Raw genomic sequence first — 19,118 nt, 5'->3', positions numbered from 1 at the left:
CACAACTAGATTGTGTTAAGTCCACAGGCTCAAGTTACCGAGTTAGGCTATATTTTAACCGAGCCACACACCCCACCCATATCATCCTCAGCGATGACTTGAGTTTTGGTCTTGGGGGCACCAATCCTGTAACCAGAACCTCAACTTTAGGCTCTGGTTGGGAATTCCCGTTTTCAGGTCAGGGTAAAATGTTACCCAGAAAACAAAGAATTTCTCTGATTCATTTATTTGATTCACCCCAATATCCGAAAGTAAATATGGCGCATGAATGGCGATAGTACACAGTAGCATGCAAAACCAGCGTGTATGGGAATTCCAGTGGAAAACTATTGTCTGTTGACTGTTGGAGCCTTTGTGGACCGAGGATTCAAGCCAACAAAGTGTGGGCCTGCCTGTGTCTAAAAGACTCCATGGTGATAAATGGCCTCGCTCCATGTAGACAAACTCTAAGCACAAGGCCCGGGGTGCGGAGGCCCAGATCTGCTACCTCTGCTTCTGGCTGAATCTGATTACAGGCAGGCCCCGAGGACAGTCAGGTCATTGAGAGCAGAGAGATGAGCAAACAATAAGATATTATCTGAAGGAATCTTCAGCTTTCCAAAGGAAAATGGTCCCTCTCAGTGTCACATTGACGATAGGATCCTCAACCTGACATTGAATCAGCCATTTAAGAAGAATGAACACTGCAACCCATTCATAGATACTCACTAAAATAATGAGAGCTCTTTTTTCAGCCTTGTTTAAGACATATAAAGGAAAGCTCATGAGGCCTTGCGAGACAAGGCTGTGGAGAAATTGGAGCATGCAGCTGACTCAGATGAATATGCCTATACAATGATCTGGTGTTGAATGGACATTTCAATAGTATTTCTTCTTTGTTATCTACAGTCCCACAAAAGAGTGTGCATGTGTCAGAGTTCTGTTTCCCTGTTTCAATATTGTGCACATGTAAACAAAACGATGTGTTACACATGTGGAAACCATATATGTAACTGATCTAATTTCAGATGAGAGTATGAAAGAATATCCATTCTGATGTTTTTATTACAACTTTTCTACATTAGAAATGAAGCTTTACTCTTATTTTATGTCAGTCTTAGTACCTGAACGTGCTCCCGTTCTTTTCAAGCAGTGACACCTTGTGGTCAAATAACGCAACCTCTTATGGGAATTATTAAAGCGCATACGCTTTTAATTCTTAATTATTTTATTACATTTAAGTTTTAATAAAGATTTATTTGAAATGATGGTCCTTAATTTGGTTTTGTTTGGCAATATGGATTATAATTTTAGCACATTTGATGTCAACCGTCTTGTGCAAATAAAACTTTATGAACAGAGAATAAACTGTGTTGCTGACCTATTTAGTGGATCAATCAAAATATATATTTCATATTTCTACATTAAATTATTTTTTAATTTGATCCAGAAAATATGTTAGCAACATTTGAAACTGAAACAAGAAATTGTCTTGACTGATAAAGCTATTATGTCAAAGCTTTTTTGTTTTGTTTTTTACAGTCGTGGCAAAACGACATTTTACTGAATTTGAAGAATTTGTATGAATAATGTACATATATCCTACATATTAAGGAAAAAAGTACTCAATGTGTGTAATTTGTGAACAAAGGAGTGGTAGAATATTTCATCGTATAAAGTGACATACTGGTAAATAACTTGGTTGCTTGACAACCAACATCTAATTTGAACTACAACCATGGCGACCCCCGCGAACTCTCGCGACACTTCACATCTTGTCTGTCACAGGCCGCAATGAGTGGAGATGATAGGAGAGAAGGGGTGAATTATCTAGGTTGCTCAACAATATCTCAGAATTGACAGTGCTTTTACCAAATATTTTGATCTTTAAAAACACAATCCACGAGCCTAACATGTGCTGAACGCGTCTCGCCGGTTCAAACAGGTGTCTTTCGGAAAGCAGCACCAGAAACTAAAGTTAAATCGTATGTGTAAAGTGCTAGCGGTTAGCTGTCAAGCTACATAGCATAGCCATCCAGGCAATGGCGTTGAAAAGAATTCAAAAGGTGAGTGTTTTTCTCCTATCATTCCCCCAGTCCCTCCAGCCAGCGTGTTCCTCCGAGTCCCCATGTTGAATGAGTCATGCCGGGTTTGTTTGTTGGCCTGACATCGGTGCAGTGGGCTCCTTTTGGTGGTCAAATTAAGATAATTCACAGACAAAAGAGCAGCTTACCGCGGACGGTATCGCTCCGTTTGCGCATTGCTCGTAATGGTGCATCATTGGGTTTAGTGGGACGTTTTATTATCTACTCTCATTGCACTGTCAACAGCATAATCGATCACAGTGCGGTAACCATGCACTGTGAAAACTTGAATGTTTATTTTTGTTTTTGTTTGATGGTATCCATGGTTGTAAAATCTGTCACACTGATATAACTTTATTCTCGATGAGGTCTGGAATAAAGAGAATGTATGGTGGTTCGATGGTAGTTATGGGTTGAATGTCAGCTGTGTTGTAAGTTGCCAGATCAAACTCCAATGTCATTGTCGCCATATATGGGAGTGCAAATGGGGCACTGGAGCAGGCCACGGGGTGTATTTATAAAACAGAATAGGCAGCTTCGTGTTCAGAGCTGCTAAATATTGGTACAGCTTGTTATGGACGTTATGATAATACATGAATTGTGATACTTCCTTCCAATCATATATTTTTTTCGAGGCCTGCCAACAAAATCGCTTTGGAACAAATATTAGTGTCATGATCATGAATACAATTGGTGAAGTTAAATATATATTTTTAGTATTTCTAGAATTCCCTTCTAATATTAACATAACCTGTATTGAAAAACGTGTGTGTGTGCTGTGTTTGTGATTGGTGACATTATGTTAACCTATGATGGGGGATGCTTCTCTCTTCCTCACCTCCTAGAGCTTTAGTGACTAGTCATGGTTGTTGAACCTCGCTCAACCTGACCTGACTTTGTTTTTCTCCTCAGGAACTCACAGACCTGCAGAGGGACCCTCCAGCCCAGTGCTCTGCAGGCCCGCTAGGAGATGACTGTTAGTTTGAGCCTTTTACTCTACAGGAGTTTCCATTGTGTATACTAACCTTTATTGGCCTTTAGCCTTTAGCCTATATTAGCCTTTATTTTGAAGATGACATTTATGGGAATATTCTAATATTTGCTCTGGTGAGAAAGGTTTAACCTTCTAACATGTGATCTCTAGTTTGTTGTTATACATTGCTTATGTGGCAATATGCCACACCAAGGCTATCTAGTACCCAAGAACCCCAAACATCCAGAGGTGGAATTTAACCACAAAATAAATGCATCCTATTTTAGCAGTAGGTGTGATACTATACTGTAGCTTAGTTGGATAGTTGGATCGTCTTTAAACGTTTAAGATGGAAAAGGGACTGCTGCTCGTCCACTTTTAAAATCGAACAGTTGCTACTTTAAAAAGAAAATTGCTGAGTCAAATTAGTCAGTTGTGTTAACAAATATTTATTCCTTTCTTTACAGTGTTCCATTGGCAAGCAACTATAATGGGTCCAGTAAGTGATTGTTTTGTGTATTTTGTATACTCTATCACTGAATATATATACCAAAATCATTCCATTAACTCTGACTTCTGCCTTCTCCTGTACATAGAATGACAGCCCTTATCAGGGGGGGGTGTTCTTCCTCACCATTCACTTCCCTACAGACTACCCCTTCAAACCACCCAAAGTAAGTCAGACCTAATGTCTATTGTTTGTCGTCATGCAACTTTTTTCTAAATGATGGGAAGTGATAAATTGTTTAACTTGTTTAAATGTCTTCTCTCTGCCGGGTTTTTCTCACAGGTTGCGTTCACAACAAAAATATACCATCCGAATATTAACAGCAACGGAAGTATTTGTCTGGACATACTGCGGTCGCAATGGTCACCGGCCCTCACAGTGTCAAAAGGTATGCCACCGTGTGCATTGATTACGTTTGTATCTTGAAATGCTCTTCCATGTATTCAATAGAAAAAACTCACCCTAGTTGATGTTGAAATGACCTCTTAGAGCGCTGAATATTCAGGGACACATTGTGTATCTATATATGTATATATTGTCATACAGTCAACGGTATAATAACTGCTCAGGTAATTGTTTTCTTATCAATATGTAAATAAGAAATGTGTATGCTTTAGATCCATCCGTATATGTTTTCTGTTCTTCTCAGTGCGAGTATGGTAATTCTGTTCCATCTCATTACTTCCTGTTCCTTTCGTAGTTCTTTTGTCTATTTGCTCTCTGCTCTGTGACCCGAACCCGGACGACCCGCTAGTCCCTGAGATCGCCCATACCTACAAATCTGACCGGGAAAAGTAAGTGTTGCACGGTCCCTTACTTCTGATCACTATAATGAACTCATTGACTACAAATCGAACTTCACCACTAGAGGGAAGAAGCTGATTATAGTTTGTTGTTTTTTTACAGGTACAACAGACTAGCAAGAGAATGGACACAGAAATATGCAATGTGAAAATGCCACCAAAAATCAAATACAAAAAAAAAAACGAAGTTTAGGAAAACATATTTGATATTTTAACACAAGGCAAGCAAATTAAGCAAGACATATCTTGGGCAACACACCACCGGTGGAAAAAGGAAGCAATACGAGGTACACTGGCACCTGGCTTCCATGGGCTGCTGCCATGCTCTTTGTGCCATTCTTTGTGACTAGCGTGGACCGGCCCACCAGGACCCAATGGACTCCTGAAGGCAGTCCCACCACGGAATACTGGAATTCTCCTCCACACAGCGACATGTGCAGACTTTTACTACTGCTATCGTGATTTATTATATTTGTTGTTAAGGCATCACTCTCATCAAGGGCAATGCTATGTTCGCTCTTGCTAGAAGTTATTTCGGTTTTTGTTATTCTTTGGCAAACTACTTTGGTCGATTCAGAAGATCGTCAAGTTTTTCCCTTATTTCAGAGGTACTGTTTTGTCTCACTTGATGTCTTGTTATTGTATTTACATGTATTCAGTGGCCTTTACTGTTTTATTTTATTATAGTAGATGTGCAATTGCAGTCGGAATGTTAACGTTGAACACAAAATTGTGCATGTTTAATAATGGCAGTTGATTTTTAGCTTTGAAAGCAACTGCTCAATGAACACTATCTCTACCTTAGGGCAAATGTGAACAAACTTGAGACGGATTAGATTCATCCCAGACTGTATAAGTGGGAGCAACAGTATTGGAATTAGAATGGACAGCTGCTATTAAAGCTAGGTGCCCCATGCTTCAGCGTTGGTGCTTATTAGGTAAAGGCAAACGCAAAATCATCTTCCATTCTTCTCGACCACATCCGCGTTACCCGTCGCATTCAGTATCCATTGACGTCATACACTTATGACGGAGATCTTCGCAAAGGAATTAATAATGCTATTATTTTTGACGCAGTACTGTTTGACTGTGCCAATTGCTCCATACACTTGCTCAGGTATCCAGCCAAATCATCAGCCTTTAAAGGAGCACTGCAGTGACCCAGGGTGAGTGGAAGTTAATGGTTCCCATACCACCCAACATGTATAAGAGAAAATACAACCAACCATGCAAGTGATAACCTAAAATCACTTGGCGTTGTATTTGATTAAGTAGCACGTGTCATGCTTAAGTAGGGAATGGCTCAGTTTGAATTCAGCACTCCTAAGGAACTTGTTGGTGGCGGGCGCAGCAATCCTTTGTTTCATATCAGTATGCTGCCTGTCCCTTATCCTCAGGGAGCATTTATTTCCCTCACCAAACCCCGGTCGGGTCACCTGCAACAGTTTGCTTTATTATTTTCATTTTTATTATTTTTGAACTCTTGGATGTGAATGTGAATGTTTTTTCCAACGGCCATCAAGCAGGCCATTGTAGATGTGTTAATGCTACTGTGTTCTAAATGACAACAGTCTTTCATTACTGCGAATATTTTAAAGATGGAAGCAAAGCAGAAGGCCTTCAGAATATTGAAGTAAAAAGAAAAAATTGGATTTGTAGATGGCCCTTTCTTTTCAAAGAAGAGACTTTAATTATGACCAGTTCCTGTTTATATCTAAGGTCGGGGAACTTCACTTGGTGATTTTTGAGGAGGACAGAGCTACTCTGTTTATATATAGCCATGGTTTACAAAAATTGTGTTTTGTTTGCAATAACGTGACTTGGTAAAATAGTTTGATTGGGTGTCATCAAGAGGTTACTAGTTGTAAAATTGTCTAGTATGTAATTAGATTTTTGTCAATATAAAGGGAAAGTACAGTTTTATTTTAAAACCAGATTACCATTGGTACTATGTTTTATTCGTAAGGATTTAACAAGATAAATGTGCATTGAAAAGCAGGATAAAAAAAATTAGAGAACATAGGCCATGTTTTTGGCATGAATTATAGTTTTTTTTAATTGTTAGATTGGGCGCTCAAGGCTAAACTGTCCACAAAATATAGGTTATAGACTAAAGACAAGCTCTCCAAATGCAGTGGAGATCCATATGCTGCCAGACTCATTATATAAAAATGATTTGAGTGTTGAAGTATCGCAGTAGTACACATTTTGTATGTTTTTGGGGGGTCTGTTTTTATTTATTTATTTATTATGTCCTGTTTTTTTCTGGGTGAGTGCAGCCTTTTTTCCATTGCGACAGCCAGCCCGGTGATGCCAACTCCATGCAGTGTATTTGTTCAATGTGTTCAACTAGACAGCCTGTGCTTTGGCCTAACCCCCCTCACAGCCTTGTGCCGGATATCAGGGATTTCATCACAGTTAATCTGCCTAACATTTCTGATTGAGACATTAGCCTTAACCCCCATTTTATACACAGATAACGTCACTTTAAGTTTACTAGTATGGCTGCTTCCCCTAAAAGGCTTGATCATTTCAGTTATCTTGTAAATTGCCAAGACAACACTAAAGATAAATAATTTTGACTTTGTTTAAAATTCAGGACCAGCTTCCTAACACCATTGACGCTTCTTAAAATATGGAATTTGTGCTTGACCTGTCAATGGCGACATCCCTCTCTTTGCATATAAGATATTTAAATAACCATTCATAAATAAAGCTTGTTTTGTTTTAACTGAGTCCTTAACCATTTTGTTGACTCCATTTTAACTAACGCACACCTTTGCAGCAAGAAAAATAAAATGTTTCAAAATCTTGAATATGATTATGATCTTTACTTTGATGACTCCTTCAAACCATGATGAATGCATTCTTAATGAGAAGTGTGACTCCCCTAAGCAGAACCTTTGAGATGTCAATGTTTCTGTGGGTCTATGACAGCAGTTAAGGCAACCGACTGTTCCCAATCAAATGGCTTCAGTATTTGAATTATTAAAAACGAAATGCACAACAAATGCAAGCACCTCCTTTGGTTGAGGACCGGTCGTGTCCGGACGTCCTGTGATGATATAGCCCTATCTGCTGCTGGCTGCTGGTCACACACGACCCAGCTTCCTGTATCCTCATCACCTCGGCCACTCCTCCCTGTAGCTAGCTGGCTAGCTATACCCAAGCGAGCAACACAATGGCTGTCAACCTCAGCAAAAACGGCCCAGCCTTAACGGCTGCCTATAAAGAAGTGGTGGATGAGAAGTCCAGCACCAACTGGTAAGATGGGATTTATTGTTCCGCGCTTTGTTGCCTTTTAGATAAGGGAGAAGGTTAGCTGTCGTCGGGCTAGCGAAACGAGTAACTTCTCGACCTGCTCGTACTCCTCCTTTCCGACTCTGGCTTGGTTTGATTTATGCTCCAACACCGTATCCACTCTTAATTGGATATGTGAATGATGATCAATCGGCGTTTAATTTGATTATAGTATCAAATGATGAAGTGGGATTACTTGGATCAGCAGCGACGTGGCTGATGTCGGCTAGCTTACTGATTCATTCACGGAAGTCGGGGATCAATCCAAGTGTCGTTCATTATAGATCAACAGTTAACCTAACATGTGCTGCTCTTTGGGGTTTAAAGACATATTGGATCAAGTGTCCATCGGTAAAGCTGTGGGAGTTACCAGAACTACGCAGTGTTTAATTACAGTGGCTCCAGAGTGAGTAACCGTATGAACTCTCCCCCCCCCGGAGAGCAGCTCCTCTCCCCTCCCCTGAGGTCGACTTGAAGCCTGAGTGTCGGTATTTAGAAACGACCTGGTTTAATTAATCGTGGATAACAACTGCCTTGGGGTTTGCTTCTCAAGATTTTCAGAACTTGGCAGACTTGGCATGATGGCAGTGCCTGAATGAACACATAACTCTTTCGAGCTGTCCATAAACATAACTTACAGCTGGAGTACTATGCTTTGTAGGTGGCAGGTAGTTATGTTTTGATTTGATTTGTGACTTGACTTATCTGAGATCCTAGATGCAAGAAAACATAGGTTTTTACTGTAACCTGTTTTGAAACAGTTCAATCATGATGAGTGTACATCCACATACAACTATATTAACGGCTTTTGCATGTACAATTCAGCCTTGTGCATTGAATGAAAATGAAGTCGGAATATAACTCTACAACCTCATTCATAGTTCTGCTAGATCTGTTGTGAAGACATGACAGTTACAGGAAATTCAATACTGTTTCTGTAGAAAGGTGGTTTCAGGTAGTGACATTTCACCAGTCTATCCAAGCCTTTACAGGATGTGCAACTTGCAACATAAGGCATAATATAACGTGAAACTGCATGTTTTGCAGGAACTGAGTCGAATTGTGAAACATTCAAGTACAGTTTCAAATTACCTGCATATTAGTCAATGCAAATGATAGTGAGATTGTTATCAATAAAATCACATCCCATACCTGATATATTCAACAAATAAAAAAGGTGGCCAGCCCGTACCAGTCTTTGTTAACAAGAATCTTACTATTGACCCTCCCTAAAGACACTCAGCCAGCCAAGATATGTGAGTTGGATCACAATTTTGCATAGCCAGTGCAAAATTGTGCACAGCCACAGACAGTGCAAAAAAAATTTGCAGAGCTAGTGCAACATTTTGCAAAAAACTGCAAAAAGAGTGTGAAGAACGCTGTGATAGATTTTTGAAATCTGAAAGTCTGCCACATACTTACTGGGAGTGCCTCAATTTGAAACCTTTGGGTCTTTAAAGGATTTGGCTGGTTTGTTAAGGCCCCAGCTTAATTGTTGTCTCTGTCAGTGTCTAGGTATATATCAGCCATAATTTGTACTCATCCACTCTTGAACTGTGCAAGAGTGGTTGAGTTAGTTCCGATATTGGGTAGTAGGGGATTAAATGTCATCCATTATATTCCAAACGAGTGTAGAGCAGGTGCCTTTACTGTACCTTGGTTTGTGCAATCCAGGTAAACCAATACAAACTGCCCTGGCTAGGTAGGTTCCTCCAATAGTAACCGCAAACGAACAAATCCAAAGGTTAGATTCTGTGTTCCTCCCCACTGTGAATGCTCAAGTACTTAGAGACTGAGGCAAGAAGTTAAGAGTTCTGTGTGATTTATAGTGGCAGCTTTATAGGCAGGGTGATATTCTGAATGCAGAGCAACATTTCAATAAGTTGCGAGCGTAATTGCTGGAGGGTGTATTTTTTTTCGTCCCTGATTTGAACGCAGCAGCAGATTTGTGTGTTTGCATGCCACTGTGCATGCTCACGGACTGAGGGGCGAGCAGTTTATATTCTTGAATGATGAATGTCCTGGTTCTTGTGGGAGAATGTTGGATATAACTGGATTGTTTATTGCTTCGACCCACTTGTTGCAATGCGACCGGCTGACGGAAAGGGACATTTTGTTTAGTTCTAGTTCTATGTACATTCGTCCAACCAGAAACTGAGCACTTCATTTTGATTCAGAAGTTAATGCTAAGGCTGTGTTCTAATCAGTTTAACAACACCCCCTCCTACACTCGCCCTCGCAACCTATTGAAATGTTGCTCTGCACTCAGAATTCAGACTCATCACACTGCCCTAAAACGCAGCCATTATCTTCGCTCAGAACTCTAACTGCACGCATTACTCTCTTAAGTCTGTGAGCATGTCCGGTTGCATGTTACACAGCATGGAAACTTATTAGAGACAGCTACCTAGTCAGGGCATTTCTGATGCGCTTTCCTGGGTTGAACCAATCAAAGATGGATATGGGAGCTGCTAGTAACCACTAGTTTAAAATCATGGCTGGTTAACATCTCGACATAGACAATTTCAACGATTGACCCGGGGTCTTAATAAATTGGCCAAATCGTTTAAGGCGAGAATATCCATTAACGTAGTTTAGTAATTAAAGGACTTCAAATATTATTCTTGGATGTTGTTCTTATATAATCACAAATAATCATCACATGGTCTGTTGTTCGTTATTATCTTAGTCCAACATTCTCCTAAACTCTTCTGTAGAGTACATTTGCGTCTTGCTAAAACCATTCATCACTACTATGTTCTAAATCTGTTTTCATTTTCAGGGCCTTGTTCACCTATGAGGGAAACAGTAATGATATCCGCCTGGCAGAAAAGGGAGGTGAGTATCGGTCAAGCTTGCATTGGCCTTTTTCACTTTGATATTGGCAGATGGTACTGATAAATGCTACATGCAGCAGTGTAGGGTCATTTTGACCTTCCTATAGGGTTGGGCGATTTCCCGATTTGACAGTATATCACAGTAGTATACAATTATGACCGTGTCAAATATTAATACAGTCTCAAAAAAGGTAGACCTACGGGTAGACTGTAAACATTGGGTCTGGAACCCAGAACCTAGTGATCTAACAGCAGCGTAACCCCTAGACTATCCCGTCCCCTGTTATACATCTTCCCAAAGTCCCACATTCTCTTCATTCATCTTTGCCTCTTGGTTCTTTCTTCTCAGATGGAGGGCTGGAGGAGTTGGTGGAGGAGCTCAACAGTGGAAAGATGATGTACGCCTTCTGCCGAGTCGAAGATCCAAATTCCGGCCTGCCGAAATACGTCCTCATCAACTGGGTGGGTGACCCCGTTGTCCCGTCGTGCACGCACGCACCCCGTTCACTCTGTTGAGCCGCAGTCTTCAGCTCTGCGCGTGTCGATGACTAACGCTGGTTCTGCTCTCGCAGACGGGAGAAGGCGTGAAGGATGCGAGGAAAGGCGCGTGTGCCAACCACGTCAGCTCAATGTCCAACTTCCTCAAGGTGACACTCTTTATTCCTAACGGCCCAGAATGCCACCCCCACAGCTCTAGGAATAGAATAACAATGCAACATAATCCTTGCGCATCAGTTTTTTTTTATCCGTGTGGTAATCACACTTTACGATAAAGTGTGTATTTTTAAAGAGGGACGTGATGTGTTGTCTCCCAGGGAGCCCATGTCACCATCAACGCACGGGCGGAGGAGGACGTGGAGCCGGAGGTCATTATAGAGAAGGTGGCCAAGGCCTCGGGGGCCAACTACAGCTTCCATAAGGAGTCCAAGCGCTTCCAGGACTCCGGCCCTCAGGGGCCCGTGGTAGGTTGTTCATCCCACAGAATGTGAGGCCTCGGTGTTTGAATCAGATGACAGTCAGTCAGCCAAAGGAGTGCTGTGTCAGATTGTCCCGGGTTGTGCCCTAAGCTGTTTGTTTACAATATGGTTCAACGACGTTTGCACTGCAAATAAGTTTAGTAATTACCTGCGTTGGCTGGGAGCCTATTTCAAACTCATTTTATTTAACCTGTAGTATAGTAAGAGTGAAATAGCCCATAAAAAATCATTGTGTGTATTAGGGCTTTGACCCCGAACTTCGTTATTCGAATATAATCCGAATATCAAAAAATAAATAAAAATTCGAACGAATATTAGGCAGCCCTTAATATTCAAACCTGTTATGGGCAGGCCAAGAGGGAGAGACGTCGGAGAACCCGACGCAGTCTATTCATAATATTGTAATGACCACGGAAGAGGCAGTGAATGAAGTATTGATTAGACAGCGATTTATTAGAAACCTAATAAACCGTTGGAACACGCAAGACCGGTAACCATAGCAACGCCGGTAAACAAACCTCGCGAAGCCCAATCCAGGTCTTACTGAAGGCATTTAATGGTCAGAATATTATTAAAAAATATTTGAATATTAATAAACAAACAAACTTCGAATATGATTTTTGGACAAAAGTCAAAGCCCTAGTGTGTATTCGATATACATCAATTGAGATCTCCGGTGTTGCTTTCACACTGTTTCCACACAGTAGGGTTAGTCATAGTTGGATTGATGGGTGTGGTGGCCCAATATCAGCAAAGACAACATTGAGTTTCCATGCATGCCATGCATATGAAATGCATGTCTTCTGAAAAGTCGAACCATTCATCGTCTAGACAAGACGCCATTTATCATGGCCGCCCGCTCGACTCGGCGCTAAGGCGGGGGTGAATCGCAGTATGCGTGCCTGTCGGAGTCGATCATCTCCGTGTGTTTTCACAGCCCTGGGCATGTTGTTCAGAGTGACATAGGACTCTCCTCATTCCTTCGGGCGTGGAATGAGATTCATTAGTGCAGTCGACCTGTCCTGACCTGCCCACAGTCTAGCCCATCTGTGGATTCAGCAGTCCTGCATGCATCTGTAAAATGGCTCCTTGGACAAGCCAGCGTGGAGGACACACCTTATTGTAGTCATGAAATATTTGAATTGATTTACATTTACATTTTACCTTTAGGGCATTTAGCAGACGCTTTTATCCAAAGCGACTTACAATAAGTACATTTGAGGAAAGAGAAACGACATATCGCTGTCGGTACAGTAAGGATGTCAATAGAATAAAATGCCAAGCACTAAAAGTCCAGCTGAATCCTGAACAAGTTAGTCTTGTGGAGGCTGTTGAGCGACTCTACGGTCCTGACGCCGGCAGGGCGCTCGTTCCGCCACCGCGGTGCCAAAACAAAGAAAACATAAAACGTGTTTGGAATGTGCGGTGCCACCAGTGTCTATATTTAGATTTCTTCCTCATGCCTTTCTCTTTTTCTCTCCTTCTCCTACGTCCCAGGGCTCCGTGTACCAGAAGACCAACGCCATGTCCGAGATCAAAAAGATAAACAAGGACAACTTCTGGGCCCAGGCCGAGGTGCAGTTCTGTCTTGTACCTCCTCGAGTGCACCCTCCCCTTCACGTAACCCTCACGCGATAACCCTGCAGGCGGGACCCCCGTTGACGTGACGTCTGTGGCGCCCGGTCGCGTGGCGGCGGCGCCCTGTGTTTTGCAGAAAGACGAGGAGAAGCGGCGCGCCGAGGAGAAGGTGAAGGCGGCGGACGAGCGGCAGCAGCTGGACCGGGAGCGGAAGGACCGGGAGACGCAGGAGTCCACCCTGAGGGACCAGAGGGACAGGGAGAGGAGCTCCCAGATCGACCAGCAGAAGTAGGTCTCCAGCGACCCCCCCCGAGTGACTCCATCCACCACCATGTGCTCGGGTCTTCTAAAAGTTTCTAATTTATAGTTTCTAATTTGAATTTCTCGTTGGGTTGCTCCACAGGAAGTATCAGCAGCAGCAGGAAGTTGAGTGCCGAGATCGTGAGAAGCCACAAGTGGTGAGTACTCTCGCCGATAGACTAGATTACAACACGCAAATGAAAGCAGAATGTGGCCGGGAACATGGGAGGGGAGGGACATGAATTCACAGGGAATTGACTGATGGTAAGGCAAGTGGAAATATCCCCCGCTAACAAAGAGGCTAGTTTAGCATGTAGCTGATGTGTGTGGTGCCACTGTTGACCTTGTCAGGAGGAGGAGGAGAAGGCGGCAGCAAAGACAGTGAAACGAGGGCTGTCTGTGGAGAAGGCCAACGTGAGTTCCTCCCTAAAACGACGCCTTTACCGTCGCTCTCCGGTCTCCACACCTTCCGTTTCCCGCCCGCTCCGGACAGGAACTGTCTATTTAGCAACGGTTGTCCTGTTTAACCCCAACGTTGACCACCGTTTAATCCATGTCTGTCTGTGACTTTTAACACCACTCACCTTATCAACGCCAGCTGAGCAGTCGATTCCTTCTCTGGGTTTCTTTGCGGGACGGTCGGGGGGTCTCGCGGGACGGTCGGGGGGTCTCGCGGGACGGTCTGGTGAAGCGTTTCCAGACTCTAGACTAGTGTGCTGCTCCTCATTTGATTCTGATTGGTTCGTTATTCTTCAGGAGGCCGCCTCACTCATCTCCCAGCGGTCCCAGAACCCCAGGGAGATGTTCAAGCAGAGGGAGATGGGCAGGGCCCCAGTGGAGCCGGAGGCCCCCACCGCGGGCCCCACCGTCGCCATGGCACCGGCCAGCCCAGGTAGCACCTCGCACTCGAACGTAACCTCGTTAGGACTGGACCTCGTTAGAACTGGACCTCGTTAGAACTGGACCTGGTTAGAACTGGACCTCGTTAGAACTGGACCTCGTTAGAACTGGACCTCGTTAGAACTGGCCCTCGTTAGAACTGGACCTCGTTAGAACTGGCCCTCGTTAGAACTGGACCTCGTTAGAACTAAAACTTGTGAGAGCCCTTCCTTCTTAGACTCTTCCTCTCTATCTTGCTGACTCAACTTCATGAGAATTGTACGTTTTCTGAACTGAACCCCATTAGCCACCGACATGGTTGGAACTCTACCTTTTTTGATGAACCCACCGAAACTGTTTCGGTAGACTCCGGTTTGATATTCTATTCTCTTTTATTGTCTGATTACTTCATCATTCATGTAGCTACTGGTCTTCATGCCTGCTCTCTCTGTGCGGTCTCTCTCTCTCTCCCTCTCTTGTATCTCCTCCTTGGTTACCTCCTGGGGTCTCTCTCTGTCCTCCAGGGCGCCTGCAGAGCCCCTTCCTCTCTAAGCCGTCCTACGAGCCGGAGCCGACCAGCCCCCCCGTCCCGCGGCAGGCTTCCCCCGCCCCCCCCAGCCCAGCGGCCCCCGTCCTTCCCACCGGTTAGCCTCCTGGGTTCATAACACAAAGATCCTCCGCCTCACATTGAAACCAGTCCATGTCATCGCCTTTGATTCCCTTCTCCTTTTTCAATATGCAACAGTCTTCTTTCTGGTATTTTGTGACACTTTCGGTTTTCATCCGTGTGATCCATGGCTCGCACGCTGGCATAAGGTCCGCTTGGCGCTTTTGTGTCCCAAGTCATCCATATGCATGTTGTGTTTCATCGTGTGTGTGTGGTGTGCTGTGTGTGTGCTGTGTGTGTTTGTGTGGTGTGATAAGAACCGGATGTGGATGAGAGCCCGTCCAGATTTGAGTATGAGGAGCAGGAGACCATCCCACAAGAACCCTGGAAAGGTGGGGGCCCGTTTGCCGTAGGGCAACGCCCTGGCGTTGAACCCTCACACACACAACACTCACCAGTGCGAAGGCTTGCCTCGTCACCCCATTGTTTTGGTTTTGTTATTCATTAATTTCCCATCCCTGGACCAACGCGTTGTATGTATGGAGTGCTCCTTCTGCCCCCTGCTGGCGGGATTGGGGAACTGCTGCTATGCATACTCTCACTGACCACGTTCTGTCTCCGTTGACCAGAAGAGGAACCAGCTGCAGAGCCCTACCGCGCCCAGGAGCCCGAGCAGTGTGCTCTCTACGAGGAGCCGCCTCAGGTGATGACCAGGGGTGTTCCCCCTTTAGCTCCCAGCAAGAGATTCTGATGAATGAATGAACATGAACAGTACAATTTCAAAAGTGTGTGTGTGTGTGTGTGTGTGTGTGTGTGTGTGTGTGTGTGTGTGTGTGTGTGTGTGTGTGTGTGTGTGTGTGTGTGTGTGTGTGTGTGTGTGTGTGTGTGTGTGTGTGTGTGTGTGTGTGTGTGTGTGTGTGTGTGTGTGTGCACCCACCAGGTGGAGGAGGAGATCAGCAGATACGACGTGAGCCCCGGGCAGACCCCCGAGGAGAGCGCCGACCGGGGGCTCAGTGCCAGGGCGCTCTACGACTACCAGGCTGGTGGGTGACAACAGGATCGGGGTTCATTGTGCCGTTGACTCGGTTGTGGATTTCAGTGTTATCCGCTTGTTTTTCGTTTCATTCGAGAACAATGAAATGTGCTGATGAAGTTAGCCATGTGGATGCCTTTTGCTCGCGCAAAAGACAGACGTTATTTGGTGGTCTATCGCATTGTTTTGAGAGTCTAAACCAAACCAAGCAGTTATTATTATTATTAGGTGATTTCAGCTTCCAGGTTTTTTAGCAGTGCACTGAAATACATTTGACCTTTCAGATCCTTCAGCTCAATTTTTCAGGTCAAGACTTATTTGTTTCCAACCATTTGTGTGCTTAAATCTTCTCGGTCAGATGTAGCCCTTGATAAAATCACCTGACAGGATTCATGCATATCATATCGTGTTTTTTTTTAATCACATGCACACTGTAGTATGATTGCAACATGTTTTTAAATTGAGGTCATGTATGAAGATGTGTGAAGATGAAGATGCACAAATTGGACACTTAGTTAGTCAGCGTTTTGTTTATTTGCAAATTCATTCGGTGCCAGATTTATACTTTCATCCATAATGCAAATCATAGGCTTCCAACGAAGGCGAAAAGGATTTTGAGTCATGCTTTGACACGCATGGTTTTACAGAGATTAATAATATTCCAGAACGTTATTTTCTGATTGTCGGATGGTTCAATGCTCCAGATACAGTTAAATGGTGTGCATGTTAACCTTGTTTACTCCATGTAGACTTTTGAACTCTGTTCAAATCCCTGCACTTGATTTAAGCCATTTAAAGTTTCGTTATGTCTTAATCTATATGGCTTTATTAAAACATATTTTCAACCTCACTGTACTACAGCACTCACCGCATTTTCTGCAGGAAATAGATTTTCTAGTTAAAAGCTTTGTGTGTGTGTGTGGTGTGAAGTGTAACTCTGGACAACATGGCGGCGGTGTATTAACGGAGGGTCTCTTTGTTCGTTCTCCGAGCAGCCGACGACACGGAGATCTCGTTCGACCCTGAAGACATCATCACGGGCATCGAGATGATCGACGAGGGCTGGTGGCGCGGCTACAGCCCCGACGGCCACTTCGGCATGTTCCCCGCCAACTACGTGGAGATGGTGTGAGCCCCGGCCGCGCCCACTAGATCAGCACTTTGCCCAGACCCCCCCCCCCCCCCCCCCCCCCCAGACCCCCCAGTGGTACCACACACTCACCCTTCTCCTAGTGGGCTGGAGCCCGAGCAGAAGCCGCTGAGGGGAAGCGGCCGTCCACGTTATTGACTAACGATGGGTGGGTCGCTGGAAGGTAAAAAAATCATGGGGCCAGATTTTAAGAAGGTAATATTGCTCGAGAACAAAAAAAATTATATTGTAATGTCGATTGTTGTAAATCATGGATGGAATAGCTTAGGGTTTTCCAGCGGGAAACCCGCCCCCTGTGTTCTCTCACGATCACTCACCCGGTGTCCTTACCTGTTGTTGTGATTGCGGTAAAATGTCAGCCTTTATTCATACGTCTTAAATTCCATTTGCAGCATTAATCACACACTTGTAGTTGACATTCCTTCTGTGAACTCGTTTTTGCTCTGGGTTCAGTCTGACAATAGCAGTCGCTCCTTTCTATTTCAGGAAATAAATTAGTCTTAATGGGGCTTCTGCTATGGCGTAATCGCGAAAGATTGAATTTAACTTCCACCTGTGTCTCTGTTTTTGGTGAAGATAGTCTTTATCGAGCTTGAATCTGATGGGAATCGCAGAACAACGATTAGCTGATGGTTGTCGTTTCAAACCGATCATGAGATGGTGTTTGGTGATATGTAAATAAAAGCGTCCCTTTACTTTGGGTTATGAGGTGGTCGGTTTCCATTGGTCCCCGAGTTTCCACTTATCTTCGCGTACATATCACAGACCTTGAAACCATCGTTGACTTATTTGTTGAGTTTACTCCTATAGCTTGGGGATCCATTCAGGTCAACTGTTCCACATGACTGACTGCCATGAGTGAGGGGATTTAAATGAAGTGGTATCCTATGTCATATTTTATGTGAAATTTAAATTTGTAAAATTAATTTAAATGGACACGCTCGAAGTACACCAATTGAAGCTAAATTCATTTACAAATGTTAAAAAGATAATTTGTCTTAAGGGGCATGATTCACCTGCATCATTCTTTCGTTGTTTTTCCAGAGTATATTGTAATGCAAAGACATTCATAATAAAATATTAAAAGTCTGATTGTTGTTTTTAAAAGCTGTACCTTCGATATGTACATGGACTGCCTTGCATTGAGTCACAGAACGAGGTGCTTTATGATGGGTTTCCTGGAACAAGGCAACAGTGCTGAACGATTTGGGTTTTCACCCTGGTTTCGATTTCAAGTCAAATAATTTCACTTTTATTTCCCACATCCTTTGCAGCATTCGTTTTGACAGTGTGCTTAAATCTTCTCGCTCAGATGTAGCCCTTGATAAAATCACCTGACAGGATTCATGCATGAGTGTCTATATCATGTCGTGTTTTTTTTTTAATCACATGCACACTAGTATGATTGCAACAAGTTTTAAATTGAGGTCATGTATGTCATATGAAGACGCACAAATTTGACACTTAATTAGTCAGAGTTTTGTTTATTTGCAAATTCATTCGGTGCCAGATTTATACTTTCATCCATAATGCAAATGATAGGCTTCCAACGAAGGCGAAAAGGATTTTGAGTCATGCTATGACACACATGGTTTCTACAGAAATTAATAATTTTCAGAATGTTATTTTCTGATTGTGGCATGGTTTAAGGCTCCAGATACAGTTTCTGATCTTACCTCAAAGGATTATCAGGGAATTTATTTTGCGTCATTTGTTCATCACTGTTGCATAATTTATAGGGTAGGGCGAGCTACGGATGATTCCAAAAAGCAGGATTTCTTATTTCTTACATCTTCTGTATATGAATACAACTTTGTTTTTACCACATTTTATCACATCCACTTACAAGTATGTTGCTTTGATTTGCGAGCTAGCTTTCCTGCTCAGATAAGAACAGCTTATTGTGGCTTAATGTGCAAGATTGTTAAATGTCATTTCCTATAGCCGATAGAAGAATAGGGCATCCCCATTTCAGATCAAAGACATTTGGAGGAAGTGTTTTAACTGGTGATAAAAGCTCTGTTAACAGATCGCAGTAGCCTACCAGAAAAGCTCAATCAAGAGACAAGCATTGTATCTTATTGAATAAGCCGTCAATATTGATCAGCAT

General features: G+C 43.2%; 2 protein-coding genes across 4 annotated transcripts; both read left to right on the top strand.

Annotated features, from left to right (window-relative positions):
• Positions 1–1,737: 1,737 nt before the first annotated feature.
• ube2d4 (ubiquitin-conjugating enzyme E2D 4 (putative)) lies at positions 1,738–5,263 on the top strand. The gene is made up of 7 exons (XM_056601423.1): positions 1,738–2,045; positions 2,976–3,039; positions 3,504–3,535; positions 3,633–3,710; positions 3,827–3,932; positions 4,245–4,338; positions 4,451–5,263. The coding sequence occupies exons 1-7, from the start codon at positions 2,022–2,024 to the stop codon at positions 4,494–4,496; spliced, it is 444 nt and encodes a 147-aa protein (XP_056457398.1). The 5' UTR covers positions 1,738–2,021; the 3' UTR covers positions 4,497–5,263.
• A 2,142-nt stretch (positions 5,264–7,405) lies between these two features.
• dbnlb (drebrin-like b) lies at positions 7,406–18,108 on the top strand. Of its 3 annotated transcripts, XM_056601420.1 has the most exons (15): positions 7,406–7,611; positions 10,430–10,485; positions 10,834–10,946; positions 11,057–11,131; positions 11,300–11,446; positions 12,959–13,036; positions 13,176–13,327; positions 13,443–13,497; positions 13,691–13,753; positions 14,096–14,231; positions 14,743–14,862; positions 15,143–15,217; positions 15,455–15,528; positions 15,766–15,868; positions 16,854–18,108. In XM_056601420.1, the coding sequence occupies exons 1-15, from the start codon at positions 7,529–7,531 to the stop codon at positions 16,988–16,990; spliced, it is 1,467 nt and encodes a 488-aa protein (XP_056457395.1). In that variant the 5' UTR covers positions 7,406–7,528; the 3' UTR covers positions 16,991–18,108. The 3 variants fall into 3 exon arrangements, with proteins under 3 accessions (XP_056457395.1, XP_056457396.1, XP_056457397.1); XM_056601421.1 differs by lacking the exon at positions 13,691–13,753; XM_056601422.1 differs by lacking the exon at positions 14,743–14,862 and having other exon boundaries at positions 7,408–7,611; positions 16,854–17,047.
• The last annotated feature ends 1,010 nt before the right edge of the window (positions 18,109–19,118 follow it).

This window comes from Gadus chalcogrammus, chromosome 11, assembly GCF_026213295.1.
Source record: "Gadus chalcogrammus isolate NIFS_2021 chromosome 11, NIFS_Gcha_1.0, whole genome shotgun sequence".
NCBI classification, from domain to species: domain Eukaryota; kingdom Metazoa; phylum Chordata; class Actinopteri; order Gadiformes; family Gadidae; genus Gadus; species Gadus chalcogrammus.
This window is presented reverse-complemented; position numbering and strand designations above follow the sequence as displayed.

Coding starts and splice junctions, on each gene's coding strand:
- ube2d4 (XM_056601423.1), top strand. CDS start 2,022: ATGGCGTTGAAAAGAATTCAAAAG. Junction 2,046..2,975: donor CGTTGAAAAGAATTCAAAAG/GTGAGTGTTTTT, acceptor TTTTCTCCTCAG/GAACTCACAGACCTGCAGAG. Junction 3,536..3,632: donor AAGCAACTATAATGGGTCCA/GTAAGTGATTGT, acceptor TCCTGTACATAG/AATGACAGCCCTTATCAGGG.
- dbnlb (XM_056601420.1), top strand. CDS start 7,529: ATGGCTGTCAACCTCAGCAAAAACGGCCCAGCCTTAACGGCTGCCTAT. Junction 10,486..10,833: donor CCGCCTGGCAGAAAAGGGAG/GTGAGTATCGGT, acceptor CTTTCTTCTCAG/ATGGAGGGCTGGAGGAGTTG. Junction 13,498..13,690: donor ATCGTGAGAAGCCACAAGTG/GTGAGTACTCTC, acceptor TGACCTTGTCAG/GAGGAGGAGGAGAAGGCGGC.